At 62.1% G+C, this 22,893-nt stretch overlaps 2 protein-coding genes across 4 annotated transcripts; one reads left to right on the plus strand and one right to left on the minus strand.

Annotated features, from left to right (window-relative positions):
- Window positions 1-2,756: 2,756 nt before the first annotated feature.
- Window positions 2,757-5,686, plus strand: TMEM198 (transmembrane protein 198; the record flags this gene model as incomplete). The annotated part of the gene is made up of 4 exons (XM_084209603.1): window positions 2,757-2,946; window positions 3,052-3,627; window positions 3,861-4,051; window positions 4,499-5,686. 4 exons carry the CDS (start codon window positions 2,757-2,759, stop codon window positions 4,643-4,645), a joined length of 1,104 nt encoding a protein of 367 aa, XP_084065729.1. The 3' UTR covers window positions 4,646-5,686.
- Window positions 5,687-5,872: 186 nt separating this feature from the next.
- OBSL1 (obscurin like cytoskeletal adaptor 1) lies at window positions 5,873-22,350 on the minus strand. 3 transcript variants are annotated; one of them, XM_084209600.1, is made up of 26 exons: window positions 22,261-22,350; window positions 19,941-21,038; window positions 18,911-19,180; window positions 18,444-18,704; window positions 17,798-18,103; window positions 17,434-17,712; window positions 17,062-17,337; window positions 16,661-16,933; window positions 13,945-14,217; window positions 12,935-13,210; window positions 12,367-12,642; window positions 11,936-12,211; window positions 11,571-11,846; window positions 11,063-11,344; window positions 10,137-10,412; window positions 9,723-9,998; window positions 9,369-9,635; window positions 8,950-9,219; window positions 8,601-8,867; window positions 8,078-8,344; window positions 7,607-7,719; window positions 7,308-7,461; window positions 7,049-7,210; window positions 6,793-6,897; window positions 6,398-6,664; window positions 5,876-6,166 (listed from the first exon to the last, which is right to left on the minus strand). In XM_084209600.1, exons 2-26 carry the CDS (start codon window positions 20,977-20,979, stop codon window positions 6,159-6,161), a joined length of 6,795 nt encoding a protein of 2,264 aa, XP_084065726.1. In that variant the 5' UTR covers window positions 20,980-21,038; window positions 22,261-22,350; the 3' UTR covers window positions 5,876-6,158. The 3 variants fall into 3 exon arrangements, with proteins under 3 accessions (XP_084065728.1, XP_084065726.1, XP_084065727.1); XM_084209601.1 differs by having other exon boundaries at window positions 5,880-6,166; window positions 12,935-13,207; XM_084209602.1 differs by lacking the exon at window positions 11,063-11,344 and having other exon boundaries at window positions 5,873-6,166.
- Window positions 22,351-22,893: the final 543 nt, after the last annotated feature.

Genomic DNA, 22,893 nt, shown 5'->3' on the forward strand with positions numbered 1-22,893 from the left:
CTCAGCCCCCCGCCAGCTGCAGCTCCCGCCTTTGTCTCCCAGCGTTGGCAGGGGCTGGGAAGGGGCTGCCAGAGGGAACGGCAGCTGCTGCCAAGAGTCTTCTGTGTGCCAGGATTTCCCGGGGGTCCCTAGGCGCTACAGCCAGGAGGTGCCAGATCCAGAGAGCTCTGCCTCTGCAGAGCACCGTGACCCCCACCTGCTTGCCATGGCTGCATCTCCCATCCACTCATGGGGGACGGGCGGGCAGCTGCTCTAGATGCCCCTGACATGTGCGTTTGCCCCTCTTGAACGCAGGCACTCCAGTCTCGGTGACCGTGGCACAGCCCCTTGCACACTGCACTGTCAGGTCCCACCCGACACAAGATTATCCGGCAGTTCCCACATCCACACCCCGGCACCCTGTACTGCTCTGTCCCCGCACACTGTGCCGAGGGGCTTGCAGCCCTCGCAGACGCCGCACGCCGAGCACATGGCGCACATGGTTCAGCGCGGGGTGCGCTGCGCCACACTGCACACACAGCCTTGGGCAGCGTCCCCAGCACAGGGCATGGCACCCGAGGACACCCCCAATGCGCCCCCCGGCGCACCCCCAATTTACCCCACCTCAGCCCCGCCCCCTGCAGAGGCCCCGCCCCGGCCTCAGGGGCCCCGCCCCCGGCGCGCGGTGACGGCGCGGTGACGTCAGCGGAGCTGTCCGCTCAGCACCGCGCGGCGGCCGCGCCGCCACCATGCGCGGGGTCCGCGGCCGGGAGCGCCGGGAGCGCCGGGAGCGCCGGGCGCCGCGGGGCCGCCGCCGCTGCCGCGCCGGGAGCGCAGGTGGGAGCGGGCGGAGCGGCAGAGGGGGGGCAGCACAAGGGGATCCGGCAGGCGGGTGACGCGCCGGACCCCTCGGGGGAAGGGCTGGGGCACCTGGTTCCTGATCCTTCCGTCGTCCGGCGGAGCGAGCGCGGAGCCCAGGATGGGCGTGCGGAGAACCCGCCGTAGCGCCCCCGGGACCCCCGCCCCGAACAAAGAGAGGGGCGGAGCGGCCCCGCGCCCCGGCGGCCTTTGCGGCCGTCGCTCGGCAACGCCGCGCCCGGCCCGGGGCCCGGCAGCCCGGCGGCTGCGGCGGGGCCCGGCCGGGGGGCGGCGATGGGGGCGCCGCGGCGGGGCCGTGCCCCGGGCGCTGCTCCCGGCCCCCGCCGCGCTGTGGCCTGCGGGGAAGGGAGGGGGTTCGGGGGCCCGGGGCGGGCGGCAGCAGGTGGGTAAGTCCCGGCGCCAATGAGCAAGCGCTGGGCTCCCCTAGCAACAGTGCCCGCGCCAATGGGCGCCGCGAGCCGCCCGCACCGCTGCCCGCAGCCCTGCCCCGCATCCCGTGTCGTCCCATGCCATCCCCACACCGGCCGGCCCGCCGTTCCCTGCCGCATCCCCGGTCCCCCGGGCCGGCAGAGCCCTGCTCTCACTCCACACACCATCGCCCATCCCCACCAGGGCCGGACCGTCGCGCCTGGGCTCTGTGCGGGTAAAGTCCAATCCTGCTTAGCGTCCCCCCGCGGGCTCGAGAAGGGGCCCAGCGCTTGGCTGCCCACTCCCTGCCTGCCTGCTTCCTTGGGATTAGGCTCTGTGCTCGGCTTCCCCACGGGGATTTGCCGTGGCTGGTGTTGCCTTCCCCAGCCAAAGGGAGGAAGGAGGTTGTCTGCAAGGGATGAGATGCCAGTGGAGCCCGTCTGGGCAGCAGCAAGATGCTGGGCAACAGGAAGCCATGCCTGCAGCCTTTGCCCTCTTCCCAGCTCCTTCCCAGAGCGCTGTTTTTGTGAGCTGTCCTGAACTGGCCGCATAAACTTGGCACTTGGAAGGAGTGATGCTGGCCTCGGGACAATTTGTGACAATAAACCCATTCTAAACCAACTGGGCCTATAACGGGGCTAGGCGAGTGAAGGGGTGAAGGAACTGGCTCCAGGTGGGAGCAGGCAGACGGACGCTGTAATTAGGTTTAAACTGAAGCTGGATCAGTCTTTGCAGGGGATTATGACCCCTCCATCTGTGTAGGCTCTGCAGGGGGCCCGGTAACTGTTTGCTCAGCATCCCGGCATAGCCACCGGTGTTAGGTGTGAGCCCTTGGGTAAGGGGCAGTGCCAGCTACAGCTGGTGCCCTTCCAGCCCCATGGATTGGCATGGGAGGTCTGGATCTAGTGTGAAGGCCCAATTTGTTTTTTACAAGGACAGTGGGAGCTGGAGCAGAGATGAAAAATAGCCAGAAATATGATTAGAGGATTGGAGAAAATGCCTTGGAGTACAAGCTTAAAGAGCTCAATCTGTTTAGCCTATAAAAATAGAAGACTGAGGGGTGACTTAATTACTGAGCATAATTACTTCACAGGCAGAAAATACCAAGTTGTGGAAGTCTCCTGTTAATCGAACAGGGAAAGGGTGCCGGAGAGGCACGGGCAGGAAATTGAAGTCACAGACTAATTATTAAGCAACATGAAGCTCCCAGGAATATAGGCAGACTATCTGGGGACAGCACATCCCTTCAGCCACAGGTTGGGTGACAGTCTGCACCCCCCACTGATGAGGCTGTTCCCCCATTCCCTCTGTTCCTACCCACGTAGTGGGGGGACAGAGCAGGATTTCTGGTAGCCAGGTGCTGAGTGGTGGGATGGCTGCCGGGCGTGTGCCACCAGTTCCTCCATTCTCCTTGTCTCTCTCCCACCAGGTGGGGCGGGTGCCGGGACACAGTTCTGCCGGCGGGCTATGAGGCAGGAGTGGAGATTTTGATGCCTCTCCCAGGAGTCCCCAGAGCCATGACTGCAACTGTGCAGACGCTGCGGTTCAAGCTGCTGCCGCACGAGCCAGGCCAGGAGTGGGGGCACAGCTGCCAGCAGGAAATTGAGCGTCGCTACCAGGTGGTGCCCTCAGTGGTGTGCGCCATGTGCTGCCTTTTTGGCATCATCTATTGCTTCTTCGGTGAGCCAGGCCAGCCCAACTTCTGGTGGGCCAAGTGGGGAGGAGGGCAGAGGGGAGCTGGGGGGGCTGGACATCCACTCCCTGACTATGGAGGTCTCTCCACAGGCTACCGCTGCTTCAAGGCTGTCATGTTCCTGACGGGGCTGATGTTCGGCTCTATCATCATCTTCATGCTGTGCTACAAGGAGCGGGTGCTGGACACACAGCTGAGCGTGGAGGCCTCAGTGGGCATCGGGTTGGGCATTGGAGTCTTGTGTGGGCTGGTCACCATGCTGGTGCGCAGCGTTGGCCTCTTCATGGTGGGGCTGCTCCTGGGGCTGCTGCTGGCGGTGGCCACGCTGGTGGTGATGGAGCAATTCTACCACCCACCAACGGTGTGGATCCCCATCGCACTGCTCTTGGGTGTGGGCATGCTCTTTGCTGTCCTCACCCTGCAGTGGCAGCGCTTCTTCACCACCCTCTCCACCGCCGTCTTCGGCAGCGCCATCATGACCGTCACTGTCGACTACTTCATCGAGCTCTTCCTCCTGGTGCAGTACATCTATGAGCGCATCAAGGTGGCCCCTGCTCGCCCTGTGTGCTGGTACAGCTGGGTCATCCTGGGCATCTGGCCACTCCTCACCACACTGGGTGTCCTGGTCCAGTGGAAGGTCACAGCCGAGGGCTACTCCCATACAGAAGGTGTGTGGGGAGTGGGGAAGATGGGCATGGCACAGGGTGAGTGTAGGAACTGGGAACCTGGGGACTGGGGTGGATGTTTCCAGTGTGGGGTTCACAAGATCAGATACGGGGTTCAGGACTCTGTGGCGGCACACCACCCAAGGGAGACCTGGTTGCACAAAGGTGGTGCTGGTTTGGCTTTGGGCATCGTTTGGATGTGCTCCCCAGTGCTCACGGGCCGCTCTGCTCCACAGTGATCATCAGCCGGCAGCAGCGCCGCGTGCAACTGATGCGCATCAAGCAGCGGGAGGACCGAAAGGAGAAGAAGAAGAAGCGAAGACCCCACCACCCCCCACCCCACCAGCACAAAGCCCACCCCCCCGAGCCTGCTTACCGCCGCAAGCCCAACCCTGTGCGCCGCTTTGATGGGGACGTGCTCTCCCCCGTGAGTCCCACAGCCAGGGTAGAGATCTCCCCCAGTCTCCAGTCATTCCTTTTCCACATCAGGGGGCTGAGGCATGGAGAGGTGCCCAAGCACCAGCTAACATCTGAGTTCCTCGGGGGATGAGACTGGGGTGTCCCAGGGACTGAGCAATTCAAATTGGAATGGGCCATTCCTACCATGGAGCACTTTAGCCTTTGCAAGCAAATGAAAACTGCTGGCCAAGAGCACTGTTGGCATAGCAGAAATATGCAGTAGGCAAGGTGCAAAATGCCCAGGGTAGGGTTAAGGCTGTGCTCCCTGCTGTGGCCAGTCACTGGAGGGCCCAAGTGCTGGGAATTTCACTGGGCTGTTTTTGTGGGGGGGCAGGGAGGGGCTGCAGCAGCATTTAGGATGGGGAGGAGTGGTCCAGGAGCAGAGCCCCCCTCATTTTCTGTTCCTCTCTCACAGAGCTACATCCAGAGTTTCCGAGAGCGGCAGACAGGACCGTCACTGAACAGCCTCATCGCCAGCTCCCATGCCGTGGTGGACCTGGACTATGACTGCAGCTCCACCGTGCCCCTCACCTCGGGCTCTGGCCCTGCTGTGAGGGTATAAGCCAACCCAGTGACCTCGAGCAACACCAGCACCCCAACCTGCTCTGACAGAACCCCTGAGACAGGCAGGGCTTTGTCCTCGGCCCCAAGTGGCCACATGCAGCTTGGGGCTGCAGATGGAAACCCTTCCTGGAGACACATGGGACTTCTCTGGGGAAGCCCCAGCTGCCAGTGGGGTCCAAAGGTGCTGGGGAAGCCCTTTGGCAGGGACTCAGCCCAAGGACCAGAACCTATGGACGTGCAGTGCGAGTGGCTCTGCTGGGGTGGTGGGTCTCCGAGCCCCCACTGCTGTGCATTACCCTATGGCCCGGGCACGCTCATCCTGCATCTTAACGTTTCCCCATATTTGAGTCCCTCCCCTTCCCAGGAGCAGCTCCCCACCCCATTGCACCCCCAGCAACTCCCCAAGTGCCTGTCCCCTTTGTCCCTTCCTGAAAGAGCAGGTCCCATGGCCCTTTTCCCAGCAGGGAATCCCCTGAGCATGTGAGCCCTGTCCCACCCTGTCCCCAAGAGCAGCTCCCAGGCAGTGCTTCCCAAAACCTGCCTCCTCAGAAGATCCTCCTGCCCTAGCCACCCTCCCTACACCCCAGAGCGGCTTGCCACTCCTTTTTCCCAAGCTGGACCGGGGCGGTCCTGGGGCAGAGACTGCCATGGCCAGGTGGTTCCCAAGGTGATGCTGGCAATCGGTACCTATCCAGCAGGAGCTGCGCTGGCAGGGTGCATCCCCCACAAAATGTTTTGATGGGAGACAGGACATTGGCTCCAGCCTTTGGGCAAAGGCTGGGCTGCCTCAGGGATGCGGGGACCCCTGCAGCATCAGAGACCGTCGCTGTTTTGCTGGCGACTGGATTTTTATAGTGGCCGGGGGACCCTGGGGCAGGGCAGGGCAGGAGCCCCTGCCCAGAGCACTGCTGCAGGCAGAGGCTCACGCCTTGTATATATTTCTCTTGCTGTGATTTGTATTAACTTATTACTGAGTGAGCCAGGATTTCCCGATGGCCAGGCAGGCAGGATGGTGGTGAGACTGGACCGGGGAGCCCTCGGCTTTGGGAGCCCCTCCAGCCCAGCCCAGCTGGCCCCGCTGCCCCAGGAACTGCATGTTTCTGCCAGGCACCCCCTTCCCGCAGCATTGTGCTGCCATCCCCCTTTTCAGTCTCTTTTGTAAATGTGCCAAACGCTGTTGAGGCCTCGGCCACACAGTAAAGAGCCTTTCGGAGTCTGGCGTGCAAAGCCAAGGACTGTAGGGGGGCGGGGGTGAGGGGGGCTCAGAGGGACGGGCTTCCAGGGATGCTGAGCAGGATGTAGAGTGGTGCCACCACCTTTTCTCTTAACGAGACCCCAGCTCGCTGTGTGGAAGAAGCCATGTCAGAAAAAAAGGCTGTTTAATGCAGAGCCCTGAGGCTGGAGCAGGCTGGGGATGGTGTCCATGTCTGTGCCAGGGGGCGCCTCACCCCATCTCTCAGCAGTGGCATCTGTCAGTCTGCATGCAGGCCCTGAGAACTGCATCCTGGCTTCTAGCTCACTGGGGAAACAATGGGAGTCAGAGTGAGCTGGAGCATTGCCAGAGCAGCTGGGCCATCCAAAAGGTGTGTCCCAGATGAGGAACAGACCCCTGGCCCTGTATCAGCCTGCTCCCTCCAGCCCAGCACTCAGACTCTTGCAAGCAAAGGGGGACAGGGTTCTGGTGTCCCTTTACTGCAAGGCACAGCAGCACTGGCAGCTTCCAGTGGTGCCCCCCTAGGTGCTCACTCACCCTCCACAAGGAGCCGGGCAGTGGAGCGGTCATCGAAGGCGTCGCAGGTGTACGAGTCCTCGTCCTCAGGGCCCACGCGATGAATGATGAGTGTGCGGTAGCAGTCCAGGTTGCAGATCTCATACTTGTCACCGGCAAAGATCTCGGTGTCCCCACGGAGCCAGCGCACCCGGCCCCGGGCGTGGGACACGGTGCACTCCAGTGTCGCTTTGTGCCTCGCCAGCACCGTCTTGTCCCGCAGTGGCTTCACAATCCGGATTGGCAGTGCTGGTAGGAGGGGGCAGTGTCTCAGCACCATGGGGTGAGCAGGCTTCCATGGGGACACCGCAAGCTGACCTGGTACACCCCAGCCCTGGTGCTGGAGCCCAGCCAGACCTCGCAGCCTGCACTGGTACCTTCCACCTGCAGACTGGCCTCCGAGGTGACTGTCCTGGCTGAGAAACGGATGAGTCCCTTGTCCTCAGGGCGCACACCACAGAACAGCAGGAAATGCCGGGTCCCTGGGGAGGGAGAGGCTGGCTCAAGGTGACAGCAATGCACACCCATAGTAAGCACAGGGCCAGGGAGCCCCCTTTGTCTACACAAACTCCCCTTGCTTGAATTTGCCCTATCCCAGCCCCAAACCAGGTGTGGAGCCACCTGCACCCCCACCTTCTTGCCGTATCTTCACTGTGCTGGAGACCTTGATCTTCTCCCCGTCCCGAAACCACTCGCCCTTCACATCCCCATGTGACACCTCGCAGGTGAAGACTGCATTGTCACCCTCCCGGACCTGGACGTCCTGCAGCTCCTGCACAATGTTGACCTGGCGCTCTGCAGGTAATGGACAGGGTGCCAGGGCTGCCAAGGATGAGGGGAGCAGGCGGCGTAGGGTTTGGGGGTGTACAGACTGGGAGCTGGGTGGCCGTACCCTGGACATGCAGCATGGCGGAGGCCTGGCAGTCACCTGCATCGCAGGTGTAGCTGCCAGCATCAGTCAGCTCGCAGCGGCTCAGCTGCAGGATGCGGCGCCGTCCTGCTGAGTAGATGCGGCAGTTGGGCCCTGGTCGCAGCTCCTGCCCGTCCTGCACAGAAGCAAACAGGCAGCACCCCACTGCTTGACCCCTCTGCTCTGTCTGCAGCCCCGGCAGAGAGGGCAGCGGCCAGGGGACAAAACGATGCGGAGGACATGGCTAGGTGCTGCTGGAGGGGGTTAGCGTGAGCCCTCACCTTGAACCATTTCACCTCTGCATTTGGGCGAGACAGCTCACACTCAAAGCTGGCAACCCCTGTCTCTGGGACCCCCAGGTCTCGTGGGACCCTCACCATGGTGACTGGAGGCTCTGAGGAGGCAGGACACAGGACAGGAAGGCTTGATTGGACAAAGGCATGGACTTGGGGCTGCAGGGAAGAGTAGCTGTGGCTGTGGCATTTCAGCATGGGGTGAGAGTGGCACCACTCATCAGTGGTGTTCCAGCTGGCTCTGGACCCAGACCCTGGCTGGGTGTCCCCACTGCTCAGTTCACATCTCCTCCCTGAGGACAGGGGGACACTTGCCAGCACTCTATCACCCCTGCTGAGGACAGGGGGACACATGTGCCCAGCGTGGCCCAGCTCAGCCTCATTGTCTCCCAGTACAGAACAGCAGCAGATCAAACAGTGCCAGTGCCACACACCCCCAGCCTGCCCCAGGGACCGTACCCCGCACACGCAGGTGGGCGCTGCAGCGCAGAGTGTCAGCAGTGAAGGTGACGGTGCCTGAGTCTTCCAGTGCAAGCCTCTCCAGTGTCAGGCTGTGCCCGCAGCCTGTGGCACTGATCCGGCACGTACTGCTGGGCTTCACCCGGATGCCGTCCCGTGTCCAGACCCCGGTCACACCAGGGTGAGACAGTTCCAGGTGAAAGGTGGCTGTCTCCTTCTCAAAGGTCTCCACATCTGCTAGTGGTGTCCGGATCGACACCTTCCGGGCTGTGAGGGACCAATGTCTGTGAGTAGGTGTCTGCTCCACCGCAGAGACCGTGGCTTCCCCGTCTGTGCTTGCTGGAGTGATTGTCTAAATCCAGTTGTTTGTACCGGACTCCCACCCCTGCCCACACACCCACCTCTCTGAGCACCCCTTCCAGCAAGTACCAGCTGTGCCCACATGCTCCCATTGCAGCAGTTGGGTGCCCTCCCCATCCCCATCCCCAGCCCCATTGCTTTCCATCCCCATCCTGGTACTCACGTTCCACGTGGAGCTTGGCCTGCGTGCGGTCGTGCAGGCTCTCGCAGCGGTAGGTGCCGCGGTCAGCAGGGCCGAGGCAGCAGATGGTGAGGGTGCGCCGGCACCCCGACTCCTGCAGCAGGTACTTGCTGCTCGGCTGAAGGAGGATGCCCTGCTTCAGCCACTGCACCTCGGCAGCCTCGTGGCTCACCTCCACCTCCAGGCACACATCCCCCTGCTCCTCTGCTACCACATCCTGCAGCTTCCGCACAAACAGCACCTGTGCCTCTGCATGGCCCGTGTGCTGAGTCAGCAGCCGGCCCCAGGGCTGTGTCTTGGGCTGAGCCCCAGCTTTCTCCTTCCCCCTCACCTTGCACACTCAGCCGAGCTGTGCTCACCAGCCCCTCGGCATTGGCTGTCACAGTGCCTGCATCACCTGTCTGGCACTGCCGGAGGGTGAGGCTGTGGCACAGCCCACTCCTTGTCACCAGCAGACGCTCACTAGGGACCACGGGCTGGCCATTCAGCTGCCATGTCACAGCCACATCTTCGGGGGATACCAGGCATTTGAAGGTGGCATCCTCCCCCTCCAACACTGTCAGGTTCTGCAGCTCCATAATGATCTCCACCACCCTGGGGACTACAGCCGGGTTGTCAGGGCACAGCATAAGGGACCCCCTGTCATGTAGAGACGCTGAACATTCCTGCAGTGCTGACATCCCTGTGCCAGCATCCCCACCACCCCCATGGATAGGTGTCTCCCAGGTGGTAGGGAAGCCTTGGGCTCACCCTGCACCGTCAGCGTCGCCAGGGTCTGGTCGTCGTTGGACTCGCAGCAGTACTCGCCGGCATCCCCGGGCTCCACGCGGCTCAGCACCAGCGACCGCTCCCGTCCCTCCGCCATCATCTGCCGGCGGGGGCCAGGCGCCAGCACCCGCCCGTCCTTCCGCCACACCACGTCGCCCCGCGCCTTGCAAAGCTCGCACCACAGCACCACCCGCTCACCCTGCCGCGCTCGCACGTCCGACAGCCCACGCAGGAACTTCACCCGCAGCTCTGCACAGTCAAACCCGCCCCGATATCAGCGCCCGCTGCCGCTGCAGGGGGATCCCCGCGCACCCCCACTGCCCCCCTGCCGCCCACCTCGGACGTTCACGTCGAACTGCATCTGGTCGTGGGGTGAGAGGCAGGTGTAGGTGCCAGCGTCCTCCATGGCCACGTTATGGATGATGAGGCTGTGCACGCGGCCGTCCCGACGCAGCTCGCAGCGCTCGCCGGCCACTGCCGCCTGCTGCGGGCCCAGCCAGGTGACATCAGACCGCTCCGTGGAGGTGATGGCAGAGAGCACGGCACTGCCGCCCTCCAGCACCAGCAGCTTCTCCTGCTCCTCTCGTTTGTTCACGAACAGCACGGGTGCCTCTGCCGGAGGAGCACTGGGCTCAGCTGTGGCTCTGTCAATGGCACCAGCACGGCATGGGGGTGCCAAGCATCCAGGCGTGAAGGCAGTATGAGACTGCTCCTGCCCCTGGCATGGGCGAGGGACACCTCCAGGCTCACCTTTCACATGCAGTGTGAAATGCACCTCATCATCACCGGCGTCACATAGGAAGATGCCACCATCACCCAGCTCCGCTTGCTTGATAGTGAGGCTGCGCGTGGGACCCTCGCTGCACACCAGCAGCCGCCCACCTGAGCACAGCGTCTGTCCATCCTTCTGCCACTGCACTGCCGCTGTTTCCGGGGACAGCCGAGCCACCAATGTCACACTGTCCCCCTCCTGCACCTCCAGCGGGCTCTGCGCCTCCTCCTTGTTGACAATGCACACAGGCCGGGCTGAGGGGCACAGGGGACAAGGCAGGGTTCAGGGATGTCCCCACGGTGTGCAGGGATAGGACTGCTTCAACAGGAGAGGTGATCCCTCAGTGAGTCCCCGTGGGGCAGAAGGGCTGTGGGGCTGGCTGGGGGTCATGGTGGGACTAGACAGGGATCCCAAGGGGCAGGAATGCAGGATGGAGAGGTCTGGCAGCTCAGGGTTCACTCAGGGAAGGGACAGCAGCAGAGCCCATCATCCCTGTACAGGCAGCATTGGGACCATTAATTTCATTGTAGCCCCCCATCCAGAACACCTTGCTAGGGAGCCAGGACACTCGCCTGCAACAGGCCCCCTCCCACCCTGCACAGTCCTCTATCTAGCTGATAAGGGTCCAGGCTGAGCTCAGCCTTTGGCAGCCGAAGCAGGAGGAGCGGCGCCTGGGAACCAGCCAAGGCTAAATTTAAACAGCCCCTGGCTGGGGGAGGCAGCAGGGACATGTCTCGCCACGACCCTGACATGTCTCTTTCTAACCAACGGCTCCTGTAGGGTTTGGGACAGGGCTCCCACCCTTCCTTGCCATGCTGCCACCCTGGCCTCTGCATCAGCAGGGTCACAGAGGCTTCCCCTCCCCTTGTGGCATGACACCACCATTCTGGGGGTCCCAGCTCACCCGACACCTCCACATTTGTCACCATGCGGTCGCTGGCAGCATCACAGATGTAGCACCCCGCGTCGCTGGGCTGTGCCCCAGTGATGGTGAGCTGCCGCAGCACCCCACGGGCCTCCACCTGCACCCGCTCACCCGGATGCACCTCCTGGCCATTCCGGAGCCAGCGCACCATGGCGTCGGGCCGAGAGAGCTCACAAGCCAGCACCAGGTCCTCCCCGGCCACCAGGCAGCGATGTACCATGGAGCCTGTGCTGCCCACAATGGTCACCGGTGGCTCTGGGACTGGAGAGATGGGCTGTCACCACAAAAGCAGCCTGGGCTGGGTTGGGTATCACAATGGCCAGACCCTGTCCAGACTCCTCTGGCTGCAGCCACCACTCCCCATGTGCCCCCCACCAGCCTCCCTGTGCTCACTGCCACCCAGCCCAGCCTCACACCACCCTGGCAGCAGCCACAGACGCACCTCACTCCTCTCCCTGGACCATCCTCACCAGGACCTCCTGCTCACCTTCTACAGTGATGAAGAAGACAATACTGTCATCACCAGTGTCACAGAGATACTCCCCAGCGTCCTTGCCCGTAGCACCCAGGATCACGAGGGATCGGCGCACCCCGTCCTCCTCCAGCCGCACACGCCCAGTGTCCTGCAGCTTCTCCCCGTCCTTGTACCACTTCACCTCCCCATGGGTGTGTGAGAGCTGCACCTCCAGCACCAGGTCCTCCATGGCCTGGCAGTGCCGGTGGGTTGGCAGGACATCCTTCTCCAGGATCCTGACCAGCGGATCTGCAGCATCCAGCAGCAACACAGCTGAGGTCTCTGAGGTTCATGCACCCAGCACCCCACACCAGGCTCTTCCCTACCCTCATGCTCACCCAACACTTGGATGGTGAAAGTCACTGTGTCATTGGCAGTGTCACAGGTGTATTTTCCAGAGTGCTCAGCTTGGGCAGCGGGGATGAGCAGCCGGTGGTGGACACCATCCTCCTCCAGGACCAGGCCACCCCCAGCCTCGAGCCTGACACCCTCTTTTGCCCAGCACACGGGTGTATCGGCACGGGACAGCTCACAGCACAGTGTCACCGTCTCCCCGGGGGACACCGTCATGACAGGGACAGGTCTAGAAGGCTGCAGGATCCTCACCGGAGGCTCTGCAGGTACGGATGGTATGGATATCTGAGATACAAAGCAGCGCAGGGACAACGCAGCCCTGGGCACTCCTCTGCTGCCAGCCCTGGGTAGGCTCCTGTGCTGGGTGGCCCAGAGGATGGGCATCCACTGTGGCCAGAACCACATCAGCACTGACCTGACACCTTGACATCGAAGGAGATGGCCTCATCCTTGGTCTCGCAGATGTACTCGCCTGCGTCCTCTGCACTGCTCTTGGGGATGAAGAGGCAGCGCCAGGCCCCCTCGACCAGCAGCAGCAGGTTATCAGTCTCGTCCACCTCCAACCCATCCTTGAACCAGTGCACCGGAGCATCCGGCACGGAGAGCTCGCACCGCAGTTCCACACACCCTGGTGCCTGGACCAGCAGCTCCAGTGAGCGCTGTGGAGGCTGCAGGATCCTCACTGGTGGCTCTGTTGGTGATGTAGAGGAAGGGCGTGAGACCTGCTCACTGCTCTGCTCCTGGCTCTGCTGTGTCTATTTACTGTCAACTGTGTCCCTGTCCCCATGGGGCTGTATGGAAGCTACATCCTCTCACCCCAGTGCAAAGAAGTCAGAACTGCTCAGGGCAGGGGCAGCAGGCACAGAGATGGAACTGCATGCCCTCCTCCACAATACTGAGGATAGGGAGCAGGGCTGGGGACCCCAGAGCACAGAGCTGGGGCAGTGCTACCCTTTCCATGATGTCCCTGCTGTGCCACCAACCTGCCACCAAGATGGAGTAGGAGACAGATGCATCACTGGCATTGCAGACGAACTCCCCTGTGTCTTGCATCCGGGCACAGGGCAGCACCAGGCGGTACTGCAGCCCCTCCTGCTCCAGCACCAGGCTCTCACCAACTTCCACTTCTTCACCGTCCTTGTACCAGCGCACCGGGGACACTGGGCGGGACAGCTGGCACCACAGCTCCACGCGCTGCCCGACCACGTAGGAGTGAGAGGCCTCCTTGTTGGAACTGACAATCCTCACTGGTACCTCTGCTGGGGACATGGCAGGGCTCAGGTGTGGTGCTGGGTGAGTCCCACATGAGGACAGGAATCCCCTGGGCAGCTCATTGCTCACGGTCACCCTGAAGCTGACAGCACCGTCCCCAGCACGGCACATGTACACCCCTGTCAGCGCAGCAGCAGCAATGTGCAGCCTCTGTGAGTGTCCCTCTGAGCAGATGCCCAGCTGCGTTGCGACCACGGCCTCCCTGTCCTTCAGCCAGTGGACAGGGGCACCTGCAGGGGACACCTGGCACTCCTACACCAAGGGCAGCCCTGCTAGCACCTCCCAGATCTGCTCTGCCTCCAGCACTGGGGTGAGGCAGACCTTCAGGGCTGAGAGGACCAAGACCTTGTGTCCCTTGGCCTCCCATCCTACCTGCCCTGGCAGCAGTGGCCATGGATGTCCCAGCCCTGCAGTGCTGATAGCTGGGTGCTGCTAGCTGCAAGCTGAGGGAACAGCAGGGCTGGGGTGTGAGGTGGCATCACCTAGAGGAAGGCAGCTGGTTGTGCTCTGGGGTGCAGAGGGGCAGTATGACACAGAGCTCTGGGAGGAGACAGACCAGCTTGTATGCTCCTGCCCACATCCCCTTCCAACCCAGGGGCATGGGCAAGGAACTGCTCTCAAGGAGGTTAGAGGCAGCTGAGGTGCTGAAGCCACAGTGTGAGCAAGGAGCTGGGGCAGAGGGAGGAGGGGGAGAAGGGATGTAGGTGTCTGTTGTACCCACCTGCCACGGTGACCGTGTAGAAAACAGAGTCCCCACCAGCGTCACAGACGAACTCCCCTGTGTCCTGTGGCTGGGCACAGGCCAGCACCAGCCGGCATCGCGGCCCCTCCTGCTCCAGCACCAGGCTCTCACCTGCCTCCACTTCCTCCCCATCCTTGTACCAGTGCACTGGGGCTGCTGGGCGGGACAGCTGGCACCACAGCTCCACACGCTGTCCGGCCACGTAGGTGTGGGAGGCCCCCTCGTTGGAGCTGACAATCCTCACCGGCTCCTCTGTCACGGAGAGACATGGGGCTCAGCCAGGACATAAAGACCAGAGCCAGAGATGGTGGCCATCACAGCCCTGTGTGGAGTGATGGCTTCACCACTTGTTGGCTTTAAGGCTGGAACGCACCACATTATCCACATTCTACATAGTACAAGCTTCTGGACCATCGTGCCTGGGTCTCCCTCTTCTCCTCATACATTACAAACAGGAGGAGCACCAGGCTTTGAACTGGCTGTAAATAGCTGTGGTGGCCTCGCTCCCATTGTACCTGCCCAGCTTTGCCCTGTGGTGGAGCTGAAGGTTGTGGAGGGAGGATGCATATGGGCAAGCCCCAGCACTGACAACCACTGTCTGTGATGCCAGCAGCAGCCCCTGCAGCTGCACTTCCAGGGGCTGCCCTCCCCTCTGCTTATCTCCCCATTTCAGAGGTCACCAGGTGCCAGCCAGCGCTTCTGTCCTGGCTCAGCCTTGGCATTTGCTTATACTGTGGCAGAGGCATATGGTTTTCTTGCAGCCAGCAGGACCCAGGACCCAATTCCAGATTGCAGTCATCACTAAAATCACCATTAATTTGCTACAGAAAATGTGTGCCACTGCTCACACCGCCTCTCTGAATTGAGTCAGAGCTCTAAAGACAGAGGGGCTCCCAGCACAAATTTTGGCTGACCAGCCCTTCTCTCTCCTGGGAAAGTTCAGGATGCCACCTACAGCCAACACTGCCTGCCTGGCTGTGCGCATTGCAGAAAGCCGTAGCTGGCCCAGACTCTGGTGCTCATCAAGCCCGCGGCTCCATGCGGGCACAAGGCACAGCCAGCTCTGGGCCACAGTGGTGGATGAGCAGCAACCTGCCCTTCTCACAGCCCGCAGCTGCTCCATGCTGGGCGTCCGGGTGGAAGCTTCCCAGACAGCTCCCAGCTGTGATGCCCAGGCGCAGCAGCGCAGCGCTGCCCCGCAGCGTGCGGGAGCGGTGCGGCGCCGGTTTGCAGCGATTAACCTGCCGCACGCTGGGCCTGCATCCGCCCCGCTCCCTGATCAAAGGACTGGCGGCTGCCTCTCTCCCTGGACCTGCTAAAAGCAATCGCATTGCTGAGTGCAGCTGGAGATGTTGAGCCGCACTGAAGTGAGGGGATAATGTGCCAGCCCTCAGCGGGCAGCATCGCTCTGGCCTCAGCCTCCCACTAGTTCTGAGGGAGCTCCAGTGCTCAACAGCTGACAGAAAAGCCAGAGAATGCTGGGGATGGCCGAGCTTGAGGCAGGCAGGCTACATGCCACAACAGCCCTATGGGGGATAGCTGAGATGCCTCAGGGAAACCCAAGCGTGCCACAGCAGTGCTTGACTGCAGCAGCCAGCCTGGCACTTGTGCCAGAGAGGTGTCAGCCGGAGCCTCCAGGCACCCACGCCCAGCCCTGCCGGTGACATTGATGTCCAAATCCAGATTGAACCAAGACAGCCTCCCTAAGACCCTTCTGTCATAGTGATGCAAAGCTGCTCAGCCAAAAGGCTGAGCTTCAGCAGATGGTGTTCCCTCTCCCACCCTAGGGAAGCAGAGCTCTCCATGCCCCGCACTCCCACACAGCACACAACTCCTGCCTCTTCCCAAAGCCTATGCTGCCTGTCCTTCCCACCGGCAATTTTGCCTTTATCTCACTAAAACCCCCTCCCTTCCTCACCCTCCCAGCAGTCACCACTCCACTGACTCTTCAGCATCTCTTATCACTCATCCTATCTTCACTCCTACGTCCTTGGCCATCAACTTTGGCCCTTTGCTGTGTGTTAACACCACAGTGAGGCTTTACCACTGCGGTCACACCACCTTTCAACTGGGCTTGAGCTCTGCCCCTGCTTGCCTTCCTGTGGTTGTGGGATGTGGGTTTTGGGGCCAGCAAGGGGAAGCTTTTCACTTGCTTTCAGCTTTCATTATCCTCTGCCAGCCGGTGCCGCCAGCAACCGCTCCACAGCTGGGGCAGCCGCCCCAGGATGCTGAGCCCTGCTCCCATCCAGCAAACACCTCCCAGCCATCAGTCTCCAGGCAACTGCTAATTTTCAGGTCAGCAATTAATGCTGTCCATCAGAGCAATGACCAACCATGAGTCACCCCATGCCAGGTGCCAGGCCCACTATTTTTAGGACCTTGGAGGAGGGCTTGGTTACTAGCCATGGCAGAAGTCCGGCAAACACCTTGGTGTGCAGGTGCTGGGTGCTCTCGTGTGCTCTAGTGTTTCAGACAGGCTGAGTGAGTTGTTCCCTCTGGCAGCTGGTCTGAGTCCCACAAGGACCCCAGCTGAGCAACCAACCAAACTCCAGTGAGCAACTGGCAAGATCACGTCTGACAAGTATCCCATCGCAGCAGGTGACAGCAATACTGACACCAGCACATGCATTGTGTCATCCTGCACCGGCAAAGAAAGCCCCCTGTGACCCTACCAGCCCTCCTGCATCACACTCACCTACCACAGTGATGGTGTAGAAGGCAGAGTCCCCACCAGCATCACAGACGAACTCCCCTGTGTCCTGTGTCTGAGCGCAGGGCAGCACCAGCTTGCACTGTGGTCCCTCCTGCTCCAGCACCAGGCTCTCGCCCACCTCCACCTCCTCTCCATCCTTGTACCAGCGCACTGGGGCTGCTGGGCGGGACAGCTGGCACCACAGCTCCACACGCTGTCCGGCCACGTAGGTGTGGGGGGCTTCCTCGTTGGAGCTGACAATCCTCACCGGCACCTCTGCCAGAGATAACGTGGGCCTCAGCATGGCTGGCTGCAGCTTTCAGCCACAAGATGGGAGCAAGAAGCAGGGCAGGAGGACTACCAGGAGGTAGGGGCCAGGCTCCCACACACAGTCCTCAGCTCACCGGTCACGGTCACCACAAAGCTCACAGCATCATCCCCAGTGTCACAGGTGTACACCCCGGTGTCTGAGGGACACGCTGAGCGGAGCAGCAGCCTCCGCACGCAGCCTTCTGCCTGCACTGCGATAACGTCGTCCAGGGGCACGGCCTTGCCATCCTTCAGCCAGCAGACAGGGGCATCCGGGGTGGACACCTGGCATTCCAGCAGCACAGGCATCCCTGCTGGCACTTTTCTGAGCCGTTCAGCCTCAGACACTGGGGCAATGTGGACCTGTGGGGCTGAGAGACATTGAGGAGCGGTAAGAAGCATCCTCCAGCATGACAGCCCATGCTGCTGGGGTCCTGGTAGGACCCCAGGGTGAGTGCCCTGATCACCTTGCACATGCAGGACAGCTGAGTCCCGCACACCACCGGACACAAAGGTGACTTGGGCCCCACTGTCAACCAGTCGCGCTCCTCGGATCAGCAGCGAGTGCTCCGTCCCACGGCGCTGAACACTGCACCGGCCGCCCGCATCCTCCTCCTCAGCCAGCCTGGCACCGTTGAGGAACCAGGACCCATGCACCGCAGCCGACAGCTCCAGGGAGAACTGCGCATCCTCACCATCCCTCACCCACGCGTCCTGCAGACCCCTCTCCAGATGAGCTGCTGGGGCTGGAGCACAGTCGGACTCAGCCCCAGTGGCACTGACTACCAGCACACTGTGGCACGACATCCCAGCTTTTGCCTGTCTCCTCACCAAGATGCACAGATCCAGGGAACTCCACAGGGCTGCTCCTGCCGTGCTTGTTGGCGGCAGAGATGCGGAAGCAGTAGTCGGCCTCGCGGGGCACGCTGTCTCCCAGCACCCGCACGCAGCTGGGCAGGTCGGTGGCCAGGCACTGCACCCACTCCCCCCCCGCTGCCTCCCGACGCTCCAGCAGGTAGTGGCTGGCGGGGCGGAGGTGGGAGTCAGGCGCGGGACACCAACTCAGCAGAGCCGTGTTAGTCTCCACCACGCTCATCTCAGCTGCCACTGGTGCGCTCGGAGGGTCGTGCTTCACACCTGCAAGTCACAGCCCAGGTTGCCTGTTTGGGGATGGCAGTGAGGCTCTAGGTGGGGTGGCAGAAGGGCTAAGTGGGGATACACAGCCTGTTTCTTTGGGGATTCTCTCCCTGATGGAGAGGATGGTCTTGCCCCCATGTAGCATGCTGCTGGCTATAGGGGTTTGTGGGTGCCTGTGAAGCTGGGATCCTGGAGCCCTGCTCAAAGCCCCCTTCCCAGAAAACACATTGCAGCATCACAGCCCCAGCATATTGGTTGCTTATTCCATCACCCCTTCTGTATCACCCCTCTTGAGCAGGCAAGAGAGAGGACACAGGACCCCTTCAATGCTGGAGCTTACACTTGACTCGGAGCTGGGAGGATGTCTGCGACTCCCCGACAGTGAAGGAGATGATGCCCGCGTCCTGGCGGGTGACATGCACCAGCACCAGGAGGTGTGTCCTGCCGAAGCTCTTGAGCACGGTGCGGGGTGACTCCCGCAGCTGCAGCCCATCCCGGCTCCAGCAGCTGCCCTCTACCACATCCCGGGTCTCCACACAGAAAACTGCGTTCTCCCCCTCCATCACATCCAGCTTCCGTGGCAACCGCTTTGCAATCACCCCTATGGGAAGAGATATATGAGAGCCAGGGAGGAATTCTGGGAACCAGGATGGGCTCTCTGAGGTGTTAGAGGAGGAGGAGAAGGATGAGGAGGGGCAGCAGGAGGCACCGGCCAAATGGATGGAAGGCAAATGCAGGGGGCAGTGGGGACCCTGGCAAGGAGGGGGATAGGAAGGCAAAGCTGTGCTACTGGAGGCCTGACCCCACCTCGGACAGACACCTCGGCGATGCTGCGTCCTTTGTCCTTCATCTGGCAGAGGTAGATGCCGTCGTCATCGATGCGGGCATCGCGGATGGTCAGGCGCCGTACCACCCCTTGCTCTTCCATCACATACTTGTGGCTGGGCTGCAGCTCCCTGTCCTCCAGGTACCAGGAGGTGGGGATGGTCTCCAATGGCACCTGGCACTCCAACACTGCATCCTCCCGCTCTGCGACCTCGACGTCTGCCAGCTGCACCTGGAACCGCAGCCGGTGCTCTGCCACAGGAAGAGAAAGGAGCTTAGGGCATGTGGGGTACAGCATGCAGCCCACATGCCCTTTGCTCAAGGTGCTCCCAGCTCACAAAGAGCAGCAAACCCTTCTCCCTCCTTTGCCCTCTCCTTTGGCTTGCATGAGACAGACACTGCCTTGACAAGCACATCCCCCAGAGCAGGGAGGACCAGAGCCTGGGCAGACACAGGGATGTCTCCAGTATCTCAGCAGGGAGTTCTGGGGGATGCAGGAGCGTGGAAGTCAGCATGCTGCAGCAGGCATTTCAGTGGAGGGGAGCAGTGGGGTGTAGGCAGGGGCTGCACCAGTTCCTGGGTAACCCCAGCCACGGGCTGTCCCCAGCTGGCTGGATGGCTCGGGGGGAATTGGGCAGCCGCCAGTGCAGACTGTTGGAGCCATGCCCTGCAGGGCTGACTGCCAAAATCACTCAGCACTTCCAGGGGAATTTGTCACCAAGGCACTGTCCCTCTTCCCTGTTTGTGGCTGGACACCTGCAGTCATCCCAAGAAGCCACACCTCTGTTTGCAAGGAGAGAGACATGGAGCAGGACACAGCTCCTGGAGAAGCCCAGCATCCCCTGCTTCCAGCGCACAGCTCTGTCCTGAGGAGCCTGGGGTGACCCTGGCTGCACAGGGCAGGAAGGAACCCAGAGATGCTGGGCTCCCACACAGACACACCCCTGCAGACAAACTTCCCTGAGCACCCCAGGGCCCGGCTACCTCTGACACTCCTTGGACGTGTTCCTACCTTTCACCTGGAGCTGCACTGCACTGAGGGTCTGGCCAGCAGTGTTGGAAGCGGTGCACATGTACAGCCCCTGGTCCTGAGGTTTGCAGTACAGCACCTTGAGGATGAAGTAGCCCTCCCGGTCCTCGTAGATGAGATGCCTGCGGCCAGGGGTGAGGGGCTCACCATCTTTCTGCCAGATGATCTCTGGCTTGGGCTTGCCAGTAACGTAACAGCGAAACTTGGCGTGCTTCCCCGCGCTCACGGCAAAAGCCTTGGCCCCTGGCACCCTGGCCGGCACTATACCATTGGGCACCCAGGTCTCCGGTGCCACGCGCCGTCCCGCTGCGTGCCGCCGCCACCGCTGCCGCTCGGCCAGTGCCTCGGGACCATCGGCAAGGGAGCCGTTGGGGAGCCCGCCCGGCAGTGCCTGGGGCTCAACCAGCAGCACGGCAGCAGCCAGGGCCTCCTGGGAGCCGCTGCGTGCCCGGCAGACGTACACTCCCCCATCCTGGGGCCGGGCGCTGAACAGCTTCAGGAAGTGCCAGTCCTCTGGTTTCTGCCCCACTGCAAAGTGGCTGCTCTCAAAGAGTTCGGAGAGCTTGTGCCCGTCCTTCTCCCACTCCAGCACAGGGCAGGGCTGCCCAGACACCCTGCAGGTGAACATCACGTCCTCCCCCCGGCACACCCGCATGGACGAGGGGGCAATGAGGAAGGCCGGTGCGACACTGCCCGAGCATCCCTCCTCCTCTCGCGGCTCCGCTGGCTCTACCCTGAGCATGGTGGCAGCATAAGTCTCGCCAATACTATTCCTGGCCCTGCAGATGTAGAGTCCACTGTCCTTGGGGGAGGCACAGGACACCAGCAGGCTGTACATGTCCCCTTTGGACTCCATATGGAAACGGCCCGAGGGCTCGATGGTATTCTTGTCCTTTTCCCAGAGGATGCTTGGCTGGGGATCACCCATGATCTGGCAGCTCAGGACCGCATTGGTGCCACTTTGAACCGTGAAGGCACGTGGATAGGCCAGGAACCTGGGGGCTCCCCCGAACCCCTCCATCACCAGCTCCCCAGGGTCACAGAAGGCAGCTGGCTGGAGCAGCAGTGAGGACCATCAGCCTGGGGGGATGTACAGACAGACTAGAGTCAGGGCTTGGGCTTCATCAAAGAGATGGACCAGTGTGGAGCCCCCAACGAGGAGGCACCCACACCTGGAGCAAAATCCCCAGTATAGACCCCCTGCTTCATGAGCATCACCCTCATTCAGAGCAGCACAGCCCCACTGGGTTTGCCCCCGTGTCACCCAAATCATGCATTTCCCAGCCCAAGGCAATAGGAGAGGCAACAAAAGGTGGCTCTTTGCACTCCCGGGGGCTGAGACACTTGGAGCTTATCCCAGGGTTGCAGGGGGGACTCCAGTTCCAGAGGCAGGGGACTCCCGTCTAGACAGGGAGCATGGGCAGCTGCTGGCTGGGTTCTAGGGCTGGGGGACAGCAGAGGCAAAAGGGCCCCCGCCCGCCCCTTCCCCACCCGCCGGGCATTCACATTCCTGCAGTATCGGGTGGTGGCAGAGCCGCATTCCTGCAGCATCTGGGCCGGCTCAGCGGGCAGGTGCTGACACAGGGCTGTCACGGGCGCGAGGCCCCGGCTGGACCCGGGCTGGGACTTCCTACCGGACTTGGGTGGGCAGGGGACCCCCTGTGCCACCCCACAGGGCCGTGCCCTGGGGCAAAGTGGGGCTCTGGGGAAGGATCCCCCCTTCCAGACAGTAGTTCCACAGGCAGGATCCAGCCCTTGTGCACTCAAAACTACAGCTGGAAATCATCAGTCCCAGGGGAAAAAACGAAAGCCGGGGAGGTGGGTCCTACTTTTGCCGGGCACTGCCTCCATCCCCGGCTTTGTGGGTAACTGTGCCCACCGTCAGGGGCAGGAGTGGGGCAAGGTGCTCTGTGCCTTCCCCCAGCGAGTGCACCCCACCCTCTGCCTGCACCATGGCTGGGACTGGGGCAGGGTCGTCTCTGACTTGCTCAGGCAGGGGGAGGGGAAACAAAAATACTTCTTGAGTGAGCCAGAGGGTAGGAGAGGGCTGGTCCCCAAGGAGCGACAGGGACGGTGGCAAGCTTCTCCTCCCAGAGCCCTTCCCCTGGGACAGTGCACCCATTCAGAGCCATCTCTCCATCCACACGCCCCTGACCCGTGGGCCACCCAACAGCAGGTCCTCTGGACACAAATAGACGGCTCTGATAGCTCGGCCACACCATTGCACCCTTCGACCCCTCCCTTCCCCGAGCACCCTGCCCCAGGCAGCCCCCCAGCCCAGTCCCCTGCCCCACTCGGGTACCTCGCTGTGCCACCTCTCCCCTGCGTCTCTCAGCGCCGGCACCCAGCTCCTGCTGCTTCTCCCAGCTCCCCTCCTGGGTGTCAGTGCGCAGGGACCAAATGTTACAAATGCCTGCAGCTGCTGTCCCCAAAAATACCCTCTGATGGCACGCGGGGTTGATAAGAGTGAGCCTGCTCCGTTCAGCGCCTCGCCGAGGCTGGGCTGGCCTCCCTATGTATAGCAGCCCGGCAGGAGCCACCCCAGGGAGCTGCAGGGGTGCTGCAGGCCTGGCTGTGCCTCTGTGCTGGCTCAGCCAACAGCAGGGGACAACAGGACAACATGCCCTGTGGAGAGCATGGCAGGGGGTGCAGCGTGTGCTGTGCAGCGAGCTGGACACAAGATTGCCATGAGACAGGACGTGTCACACGGGACATGCCGCATGGAGGGGATGTGCTGCACTGCATGCTGCATGAGGTGCCAGGCTGTACTGGATGGGGAGTGCAGGACACTGAGCTGCAGGGGGCACAGAGGGGATGCACGGGCTGCCCGCCATCCACAGGGCAGGCAGGGTTAGTGGATAGGGAACACCTGGCACTGTCCCCTCAGGCAGCGGTGCGAGGAAGGACACTGGGTCTCCTTACAGCCCACGCCTCT

The sequence above is a fragment of the Fringilla coelebs genome (genome assembly GCF_963513975.1).
Source record: "Fringilla coelebs genome assembly, chromosome: 7".
NCBI lineage: Eukaryota > Metazoa > Chordata > Aves > Passeriformes > Fringillidae > Fringilla > Fringilla coelebs.

Bases quoted from the DNA above. Each gene is read 5' to 3' on its own strand.
- OBSL1 (XM_084209600.1), bottom strand. From the start codon at position 20,979: ATGGAGGGGTTCGGGGGAGCCCCCAGGTTCCTGGCCTATCCACGTGCC. The intron at 11,345-11,570 runs GTGAGCAGGAGG...CCATCTCTCCAG, and splicing joins CTTCTTCATCACTGTAGAAG to TCCCAGAGCCACCGGTGACC. The intron at 7,211-7,307 runs GTACGGCCACCC...CATTACCTGCAG, and splicing joins CGCCATGCTGCATGTCCAGG to AGCGCCAGGTCAACATTGTG.